This window comes from Ciona intestinalis, chromosome 5 (genome assembly GCF_000224145.3).
Source record: "Ciona intestinalis chromosome 5, KH, whole genome shotgun sequence".
NCBI lineage: Eukaryota > Metazoa > Chordata > Ascidiacea > Phlebobranchia > Cionidae > Ciona > Ciona intestinalis.
The window spans coordinates 3,212,257-3,222,233 of NC_020170.2; the positions used below are offsets into that span (position 1 = coordinate 3,212,257).

At 32.5% G+C, this 9,977-nt stretch overlaps 3 protein-coding genes across 5 annotated transcripts in view; 2 read left to right on the forward strand and 1 right to left on the reverse strand.

Moving 5' to 3' along the window:
- Positions 1-151: 151 nt before the first annotated feature.
- On the forward strand, positions 152-2,927 carry LOC100184240 (ubiquitin-conjugating enzyme E2 35-like). 2 transcript variants are annotated; one of them, XM_002128326.5, is made up of 5 exons: positions 152-858; positions 951-1,052; positions 1,184-1,328; positions 1,795-1,935; positions 2,156-2,927. In XM_002128326.5, the coding sequence occupies exons 1-5, from the start codon at positions 808-810 to the stop codon at positions 2,191-2,193; spliced, it is 477 nt and encodes a 158-aa protein (XP_002128362.1). In that variant the 5' UTR covers positions 152-807; the 3' UTR covers positions 2,194-2,927. The 2 variants fall into 2 exon arrangements, with proteins under 2 accessions (XP_002128362.1, XP_009858654.1); XM_009860352.3 differs by lacking the exon at positions 2,156-2,927 and having other exon boundaries at positions 1,795-1,976.
- Positions 2,928-3,255: 328 nt separating this feature from the next.
- Positions 3,256-6,628, reverse strand: LOC100181861 (pyruvate dehydrogenase E1 component subunit beta, mitochondrial-like). Its single transcript, XM_002128421.5, has 9 exons — positions 6,451-6,628; positions 6,266-6,340; positions 6,024-6,131; positions 5,538-5,636; positions 5,198-5,351; positions 4,788-4,919; positions 4,395-4,597; positions 3,980-4,121; positions 3,256-3,547 (listed from the first exon to the last, which is right to left on the reverse strand). Exons 1-9 carry the CDS (start codon positions 6,472-6,474, stop codon positions 3,381-3,383), a joined length of 1,104 nt encoding a protein of 367 aa, XP_002128457.1. The 5' UTR covers positions 6,475-6,628; the 3' UTR covers positions 3,256-3,380.
- Positions 6,629-6,841: 213 nt separating this feature from the next.
- Positions 6,842-9,977, forward strand: part of LOC100184910 (cyclin-D-binding Myb-like transcription factor 1) — a 9,754-nt gene continuing 6,618 nt past the window's right edge. For both annotated transcript variants that reach the window (XM_002130994.5, XM_026834663.1), the window contains exons 1-6: positions 6,842-7,037; positions 7,163-7,347; positions 7,826-7,919; positions 8,271-8,347; positions 8,822-8,917; positions 9,397-9,555. In XM_002130994.5, the coding sequence (XP_002131030.2) occupies positions 6,971-7,037; positions 7,163-7,347; positions 7,826-7,919; positions 8,271-8,347; positions 8,822-8,917; positions 9,397-9,555 (678 nt within the window). In that variant the 5' untranslated portion in view covers positions 6,842-6,970. The remainder of the gene's footprint in view (positions 7,038-7,162; positions 7,348-7,825; positions 7,920-8,270; positions 8,348-8,821; positions 8,918-9,396; positions 9,556-9,977) is intronic.

Here is a 9,977-nt window from a genome sequence, read left to right on the forward strand (position 1 = left end):
GTGTACACGTTTGATTCTTTATTCTTTCTTTATCGGAGACACATTAAAGTATATCTTTGTCATTATCAAATATTTTATAATGGAGTGTCCCCATTCATTAGAGCTAGGATCTCTTGTTTTATCTTGTATGTGGGCAGAGACCATAGAAATCTCCAATGGTGAAAACTTAAGAACGAAGAATTTGAGATAAAATTAAATGTAAATTTTAAGTAAATACACCGAAAAACTTTACCGATTTTATTTAAAAATTGTATAGTGTTTTTATGCAATATTAACGCCAATGTCGATTTTTAATTATGCGAGAAACAAAATTGGCAACACTGTTTTTAAAAGATATGTACATCATTCCGAATGTTCCATTTCTGTTCTTTAATGTAATAACGGGCGTCGACTGATATATAGAATTGAATGTTTTTGTATGTAAAGTGTGTATGACAGTTTGTAATGCTATGAAATATACCGCGTATACACACGATATAAAGTCATTTACCAATCTACGTGTATTTACGCGAGATTTAGGTGAAACAGAAACAAAGATACAACCAAGACGATTTTTCAATAAGACCAGTGGTTATAATGAGTTGAATGTAAAAGCAGGCGACCAGCCAAGTCTTCTACAGTCTACAACGCTCAATCTTTTTAGTACAGTCAATTTCAATGTAACAACTTGCACAACAATATGTCATATTATATTATTATACCACTTTTTTTCTGTAACTGTGTTGTATAATTTCCATGTTGTATTATTGATTTTATTATTTTAGAACCGTGGTCTTAATTCTTCACAAGTCCATTGGTTTAAATAAGATGAATAAAAGTAATAGCTCTGTGCCGAATCTGCCAAGGCGGATAGTTAAGGTGACTAAACACTTTTCATTCTTAAATTAAAAATTTTATATGCAACCTACAGTTTAAAGATTTTCAATAAATAATTGTGTTTATTTTTTCAGGAAACACAGCGTTTGTTGTCGGAACCTGTTCCTGGTATCACAGCTGCACCTGTAGAAGACAATTTAAGATATTTTAAAGTTTTGATGAAGGGACCAAAAGATGTAAGCCCAAACCTGACTTAAGCTTTGTTTGAAAATGTCATTTTGTTGAGTAAATATTTAACAATTTTGTGTAAATCATTAGCGTGATGTTATAATTGTTGTGCAGTACAAAGTGTTCAAATATATTGCAGTCTCCATTTGAAGGAGGGAATTTTAAACTGGAGTTGTTTCTCCCTGAAGAATATCCAATGGCAGCTCCTAAAGTTCGATTCATAACGAAAATATATCATCCTAACGTGGATAAAATTGGGCGAATTTGCTTGGATATTTTAAAAGGTGGATTAAAAAAGTCCATGTTTTGTATGCAGTGGAATAACTAATCTGTGAATAATATATCCTATTTTAGTGATTAATATAACAGATTACGTACTGTAATATAACATTACAAATTATAAAAATAGTAAAATAAAAAATTACAATTGTCCAATTCGCTAATTTAGCTCTGACATAAATGTATGCATGTACAAGTATCTAAACCTAATTCATTTTAATAAATTATTGGCTCGGTTACTATCCATTCACCTATTTTGGAAAGAATCTGTTAATTGATTTACCAATTAGTGCAGCTGTACCCCACTATTGTTTTACCGAAATATATTTAATTTATTAACTTGTTGTGCTAGAGCATATAAGGAGTTAAAAAACTTCTTGTTTAAAAGTTTGTTACTATGCTTGAAGCACATGCATGTTTTAGCTTTTTCCATACATTTTGGTAACCAATATAATGTAATTTAATTCCCAGATAAATGGAGTCCAGCATTACAAATGCGGACAGTACTTCTTTCAATACAAGCTTTACTCAGTGCGCCTAATCCCGATGATCCTTTAAATAATGAGGTGGCAAATCTATGGAAAGAAAATGAAGCTGAGGCAATAAGCAGAGGTAATCTAAATGTGTATTCTAAAAAATATAGTATTATATAAAACGGGATATTTTTATAATTTAAAGGCAGAAACCATTTTATTTTATTACTGCTCATTTTTATTGTAAATCGGTCTTTTCTTCGAAGAATATTTAAATGACCAGCAGCTGTTGGTCTGCCCGTTTACGGTGTAATAAGCTCTTCGTACTCCTGTAAAAATAACAATTGTTTTTGCTACAGCAAAAGAATGGACAAGAATACATGCTATGGAACAATAAGCTTTTTTAATTTGGTGGGTGGGAATAAAATTGCCGTTTTTAGCATATATACCTAAAAGATGGAAGTTATCCTCTTCTGCACTGTCTTGTTGTCTCATTGTTTTGGAAGTCCCAGCATTTCTTTTCCCGCTGAACTTGGTTGCTATGGCGACAAAATTACAAATCTGTTTACATCAAAGCTTGATGCAAGTTCCTCTTGATTTATTTATAGTATGTCGACTTAAAATGTAGTAGCGAAACTGATTTATCCAGTGTCGGAACACTGGTTGCCACCTCAAGTGCTGTGTTTGACTATGCGGTGATATAACTTGAATTTGATGCTAGTTTTAAAAAAAGAAATTCTCCTTTTTTTGACTTTTTTTCACAGCCATTCTCATTTTGTGAAAAAGTGAGATATTAGACGGGTACATGCATGTTTTCATTTGTATTATTGACATCTTAGAAAATTCTGATTCAGTATACCAGAATGTTTTATGCTGTAACCCACTTCTAACAGGAGCTACTTATCTTCTGCAATAGTTATTTCTGATTTGTTCTTCTTAAATGATTGTCGACCATTTAAAACTCTTGCTGTGCTTTAATCAATGTATATAAACTGCAAGGGATCTTCATGAACAAGTGTAACATTAAACCATGGGTAATTTCCTTTAAGTTGATTCATTTTTTGGCGGTTTGTATTGTTTTCGATTGCAAATAAACAATTTTAAGTGCTCCCAAAAAGCTCTCAGAAAGAATGGATGTATTTTTATTCAATTTCATGTATCCCTAAAGAGTTTTTACCATCAAGGTTTTTTAATTAAAACACTATATGTCTGCTATGTCTACAAGCTTGTTCCTGTTATTTTGTTTGTCTGTTTAGCTGGCCATTGCTCGTGGGCAACCCATTACTGACCACTGGATTAGAGGTATTGAAATACAGATCCACAGTGGTAGCAGCATCAAGCATTTACAAACCCCCTCTGGTTGCAGAAAAATTATTCACAACTATGTCAAGGCGCTATGAAAACTATTTTGTGAACTAAGCCTAAGGTTATGACTCAACATCACATCAATTAAATCACAACATGTTTAAAGATTTGTGTATTAAATAATAGTCACGCCAGAACAATTTCATACCATGGAACTATAGATAAAGAACTGTTATTAAATAGAAAAGTATTTTTTCAATGAAAAAGAAAATCTCATCGTTAAGCGGTATCAGTCATTGGCTGAATGTGAAGAGTCTTTTTTACAGACAGAACAATGTCTTTAACCCCTGGTAATGCACCGTCTTCCAAAACTTGTGCATACGGCATTGGAATGTCTGCACCAGTCACACGAATGGCTGGAGCATCAAGGTAGTCAAATGCAGGACCTAAAACAATTTAACATGAAATTTTTGTGTTGTATAAGTAATATTTCTAGGTAAAAATATGATATTTTTATATTTATAAAGCTTTTCTGAATAAATAATTCAGCATACTGATATTTTGATGTATTCTAGTGATCTAGTCCCTTTATTAGGTAATAACATAAGCTTCATCAGATTCCTAATACCGCAGGTATTAACAGTTTATATATTGCTATGATAGAATGTGTAGCTTAATAATTTATTGATACCCCATTAATGTTTGGCTCAGTACCTAGGCACTAAACTTTTACTGCATGGATAACCTAAAAATCTACTGTTATTACCTTGAGAGGCAAAAAATCTATATTTTTCACCATTAACATAGAAGGTATTTCTGGCAAATGTTGTCTCCCATAATGTACAAAACAAATGTGAATAAGAGTTCTTAGATCTTACCTTCCATTATCTGAGCACAGACCTCAGATCCAATACCAAACATAGGCCATCCACCCTCCACACTTATAAGGTGGTTAGTTTTCATCACACTTTGTTGTACAGTCTCGATATCAAGTGGGCGGATGCTTCTGAGGTTAATCACCTGCGTTGCAATAAACAAATGAAATTAATAAAATAAAAAGTGTATAGTTTCGAGACAGGCCATAGAAAAAAGTACAATTTTCAGTTCAAACATTTCGTTTATTTTAATTAAACTATATTGAGTTATGAAGGGATTTAAAAGCCCTGAATATGCATACTCATATTTCTGCAGCCATTTTAGATTTTGAGCCTAGGACCTTAACATTACAAAAAAGATCAGAGTTGGCTCATTAGCTCAAGCTATCATATATATAGGTAATTAAATTTCCCACACCTCACAGTCTATCCCTTCACTAGCCAGTTGTTCAGCCGCCTCTAAACATTGGCCCACAGGTCGTGAGTGTGAGACAAGTGTCACGTGTTTCCCAACTCGCTCAACTTTTGCTTTTCCGATCTCAATAAGAAAATCCTCGGACATTGCTTCATCAGAAACAGGAAACGCCGTGCCGTACATTAACTCATTTTCAAGGACAACAACTGCAAAGTTATGTGCAAGTAATTAGCATTGCAATTACACCGACATAGGACAATTATTCCCAAAAAATCGGGGTTTTTAACCCGTTATCTTTTTTAAATTAAACTGTAGAAGAAATTCTTTCATAAAATATTTAATATAAAAATGAAAAATTCAGATTCAATTGCAGTATTTTAGGTATCATGGGTTTACCTGGATTAGTATCGCGAATGGCTGCCTTCAATAAACCTCTGCAATCTTCAGAGTTGAAAGGAGAAACGACTTTGAGACCAGGGCAGTGACCATACCATGCAGCAAAACATTGGGAGTGTTGTGCAGCAACACCTACAGTTGAGATACGTGTTAATACTGTAACATAACATATTTTTGGTAGTACTACCCAGTAATTGAACAGCATGTAGTAGAGTTGGATAAGATGGGATAGGTTTTCTTTTTTTTTATCGTCCCATTTGGTGGTAAATAAAGATTTTTTACATAATTATATAACCAGAGTCCCACGAGCGTTGTTAATTGTTTAAAATATAATAAGAAAATATGAGATTTCGGTGCTAAGGGTCTAATCCCACAGTACCATATCTTTAGTTCTTTAAAGATCTGCATACCTGCTGCAGCACCATTAGGACCTCGAAAAACCACCGGCACCGTAACCATGCCACCGGACATGTAGTGACTCTTGGCTGCCGAGTTGATCACATGGTCAATGGCTTGCATCGAGAAGTTAAAGGTCATGAATTCACAGATGGGTTTCAAGCCAGCCTGAAAAAATATTCAAAATTGTTCCTGAAGGATCTTGTTGAGGCCGTAAAACCACAGTCATTATAATATGGGTGTTCTGTTTTATACATCTCGTGCCCTTTATGTTGTATGGGTAGCCATGGACAGGAATTCAAATTGTACATGGTTACAATTTGAAATTACAGAATTGTTTTTTAATGCTCTCACCATTGCAGCACCAACAGCCATTCCCGCAAATCCTGATTCAGTAATAGGTGTGTCAATTACTCTCTGATCTCCATATTTCCTCCATAAACCACGACTCACCTTTAAAAATGGAATGTATTATTCAAGGATAGCTTACTTTAACACATGATATGATTAAACTGTAGCTGTTGTATTGGATAGGATATACAATTCAAGAGTCACATATATGTGATTCTATTGTATGTAGGTGTGGTACAGCAGCGTGGCGCGCCATTGGTCCTCGGATTTGGGCCAGGATTGGCTCATTACCCCACACAGATACAGGTAAACAAGGAATGCTCAATGAAAGTTCAACTTTTATATAAATTTGAGTATGTGACCTATGCTTAATGTGTTAAAAGGTTCATAACTTCATTTGCATTGACACTTTACAAAGCAATTAGACCAAAACTGGTAACAGGACATCAAGCATGTGAATATCATGGTATAAAATGGTAACAAATATACTTTATATGCCCCATCATATTGAGCTACTTCCTCTCCCATCAAGAACACGGTGTTATCTCTATTCATCTCTTCATCCATAGCTGAATTGAGAGCATCTCTAACATACATCTGAAGCATATAAGAAGGTAAATAAGTTATGTACACATGAAATAAGTATTTGAGCACATTGTTGTATTTTTATTTTGCCATGTTGCATAAATATATTAAATACTAGAGAAAAATGCTTAAAAACCTATTTATACCTCTGTTGGGGCATGTTTTTGGCTTGTAGCAGAAAAACAACGAGCTCCAACACTTCTAAGAACACCTCGACTTGCCTAAATATAAGAAAATATGTTAAACAATGCTGTTTACAGAATTTCGTATGAAATTATTGAAATACATTCTTAAAGTTTATGAAATTAAAACAAAAAAAAACTGTACTTACATTTAAACATTTTATCAACGCCATAGTTTCTTTTGAAAATGAATATAGTGGGTATTCCTCCCGGTTTGAGGTAAAACGTCTTTCAGTGTTATGTCTGTGATTGACAGCTGACCTAAGTTAACTTTTACTTTGAATGAATCAAGGCCTTGAGCAAGTTTGGTCCGTGAGAGATATATGTGATTACTTTTAGTGGCGAAAGTACTGTTAAGTGTACATCATAAAAATCTAGAATCCAAAGTTGACATTTTATTTTTAATTTTGTAATAATAAAGTTCATTTTTATGAATATTTTACTAAAAGTTTTGCCTGTTAAGCGTCCATAACAATAAAAAATACTTAAATAGCATTTTCTATTTTGGCGAATTCGCCAACAACATATAATTATGCATAACCAGCGTTACTGACTCTACTTGTGGTTTTGTAAGTAGTTGTTGATGTGTTTGTGTAGATTAAAAATAGCGATTCCTTATCTATGAGGGTTTTCTTCCAATAGTAGTACCACAACGTCTACAGAGGAATTATGACAAGTCTTATAAATTGCGAGTTGTTTCAAAGCGCATCTACCGAATCAAACAGACGACGTAAAGGTATAGGATATTTGTTTTTTGTCTTACTGTATACTGTTTGTGGTGCCATTATATACAATTCATTAAATTTCCTTCAGTAAAAATGTGTTTTGTTTCTCATTTCTATACATGCATTCATTCTACAGCACACCCTTACAAGTTGAAACGGAAATCAGTTGAAAAAGTTCACTTGGCTGTGCAAGAACAACAACAACGACATGATGCAACACCATGTATTCAATACACAAGCGATCTCAGCAGTGAAATTGACGAAACGGAGAAATACTTGACCAATTCTTGCAAAAAAATTAAGCTGGATAAACGTAAACAGGTTAATGAATTAAATTTTTTTTTCACTTTTTACTTATTACAACAACTATTGCAGGGATTAGAGATAATATATTATATCTATTGCAAGAAATTTGGTAAACAATAATAAATCAAAAATATTTCTGTCATTGGCATTTGTTAAATACCATATCTCTCTCTCTCTATATATAAATATTAAATTATAACTTCTTCAATAATATGCCCTAGTCAATATCTCATTAATACCATTATGGCAAGAACACTGGTTCAATTGCATTAATTGCAATAAACCTCTTTTTAAATTGCAAATCTGTACATCCTATAGGTCTTGACATTAATGCTGGTGTTGGCCCATCACCCTGCTCTGACACACGACACTTAATTTAAAGTTTTAAATACAATACTATAATTTAATTATAATGTACAAAAAATATTACATAGCTTACTTACATGCTAAACTTTTTTAACAACTCAAGTTAGTATTTTTTAAAACTCTTTAGGAACAAGAAACTGTTTCGCAATCGAGCACGCAAACAACAAACATAGAAACCACAGAAACAGTGTTTGCTACCCCTACATTTGAAGTTGTCCGCGGTAAATTAGACCTATGATAATAACTAAATATTTTATTTAATTATAACCGAGCAGTATGTTGACTCAATCTGAAAATTTACTAATATTGTTTATATATATATATATATATATATTTTTTTTTTTTTAATATTTTTGTGTTTTCTAATAAATTTGTCGTTTTCATAATCAAACCAGCAACATACTAGACTCATTAATTTTTACTCTGTTGCTACATTTACAACTTACTACATGGCCTGTGTCTACTAAAACATGTGTAGAGATTTATCCAGACTTAAAGTCTAAAATCTAGTTTATTATAAGATTGTAGCCTATTTAACAAAAAACAGTTTTAATATATAATATATATTATAGGGGAATGTGATGACCAGCTGGTCCTCACTCTCTTACCTGTTTCCCAAGCTCAAAGTGTCTCTCATTGTGCGGCAAATGTGAGTCAAATTTCATATTTTCATGTATTTTTTACCTAATTTTATATTGGCTACATTGGCCAACTTAAAGTAAAGAGATGGTTAATGAAGAATAGGTAACAAAGTTCATTTTTGAAAATCTGGCTGACATGTCAAAATAAGTCAAGACTTTTTATTGATTTTATGACTGCAAATTGCAACAAGATATGCACTTGTTAAGCCTGTCTCACTGTCTGCCAAGGTTACTTCAGTTTTAGTTAATAAGTACTAATTAGACCTACTTTATTGTTAGTTTTTCTCTGTGTTGTACAGTTTTTTTCTATGTGTTGTAAATAATAAATAGGCTTAATTTTTTGATAATTTCATACTTTTTGTATGTGTTGTACAAATTAATATAGTAACAGTACATGAATAAAACCTAAATAAAAAATACTGTAACCCAAAGTACCTGAATAAAGTAGGTTTAATTTCAAAAATTTCCTATGTGTTTTACAGAATAATGCAGTAACAGTACCTGAACCACAATTGACACTTGAAATTGACGAAGGTTTCAAACCAAAAAAACGAAGAGCAGTAACTGCTAATAAAAAGGTATTTACAAACTATTTCATTTGTGATTTGTTTTAATTTTATTTTTTTTTAATAATATGGTGCATTAGTAGACTAGTAGATAAAGTTATTGCTGTTAGTTTTTTAATATACACACACCGTAATTATTCTGGGAAGTATTGTTCATGCTGTATTGATTAATATGTATTTTTTAACTGAGTTTGTTTTCATGTACACTTATAATTTGTGTATCGTTATAACTTATTTGCCGTTCTAAAAAAAAACTTTTTTTGGTTATTTATATTTATCAAATTCTTGGTTCACAGTTAATATTTTTACTAGTTTAGTTTTATGTACACTTTAAAGTTATAATTTGTGTATCGTATTAACCTTCTAGAAAAAAACTTTAATGGGCCGTTTATATTTTATAAATTTCTTGATTCACACTCAACATTTATAATATATTTATATGTAGTATAATAAATTAATGGTGTGCATGCATAACCAGTGTATTATTTCAGCTTTTATCTTCCGTCGAAAGCGACCCTGTTCGAAATATTTGGATCACAGCCAAGTTACACAAAGAACAACTGAAGGACAGCGGACACACGTGGACAACTGGTATGTGGAGTAAAGCAGAAGTACAAGTACTCGAGCAAAACATTGAAAGATATTGTCAGGTAAATTGTTTTGTTACATGCAGTACCCACAATAATAGAGGTTTGAATGAACGACTCATAATAGTAACTGCCTAAAAATATTTCTCTTTATTATACCATTGGTTAGACTTAATCTTTGCTTTGCTGCATGACTGTAGAAATTTTATTATAGTAGGGTGGGGGAAGACGGGCCACCACTGGCGCCGACTCCCAGAGGTGCGAAGGTGCGGCGCACCTCGTGAATTTTCGAGTATAAAATAAATGAACGTCTAAAAAAACGAGATAATTCTTTAAAACTTACGTTTTGTATAAACATTGTTGATTTAGGCAACTAACGATATTACATACTTTAATCGCGCGTTAAAAGCGCCCAGTATAGTTCTAATAAAAGCCGTATTATTAAACTATGGTTATGCGATTTTTGTCCGGGTAAATCATCATGC

What these genes read in the sequence shown, in the direction of transcription:
- LOC100184240 (XM_009860352.3), top strand. Translation starts at nt 808, where the DNA reads ATGAATAAAAGTAATAGCTCTGTGCCGAATCTGCCAAGGCGGATAGTT. An exon ending in TGATGAAGGGACCAAAAGAT is followed by an intron (nt 1,053 to 1,183) that starts GTAAGCCCAAAC and finishes AATATATTGCAG; the next exon opens with TCTCCATTTGAAGGAGGGAA. An exon ending in TTGCTTGGATATTTTAAAAG is followed by an intron (nt 1,329 to 1,794) that starts GTGGATTAAAAA and finishes TTTAATTCCCAG; the next exon opens with ATAAATGGAGTCCAGCATTA.
- LOC100181861 (XM_002128421.5), bottom strand. Translation starts at nt 6,474, where the DNA reads ATGGCGTTGATAAAATGTTTAAAT. An exon ending in TGGCTGTTGGTGCTGCAATG is followed by an intron (nt 5,352 to 5,537) that starts GTGAGAGCATTA and finishes ATATTTTTTCAG; the next exon opens with GCTGGCTTGAAACCCATCTG. An exon ending in TCCTAATGGTGCTGCAGCAG is followed by an intron (nt 4,920 to 5,197) that starts GTATGCAGATCT and finishes TCTCAACTGTAG; the next exon opens with GTGTTGCTGCACAACACTCC.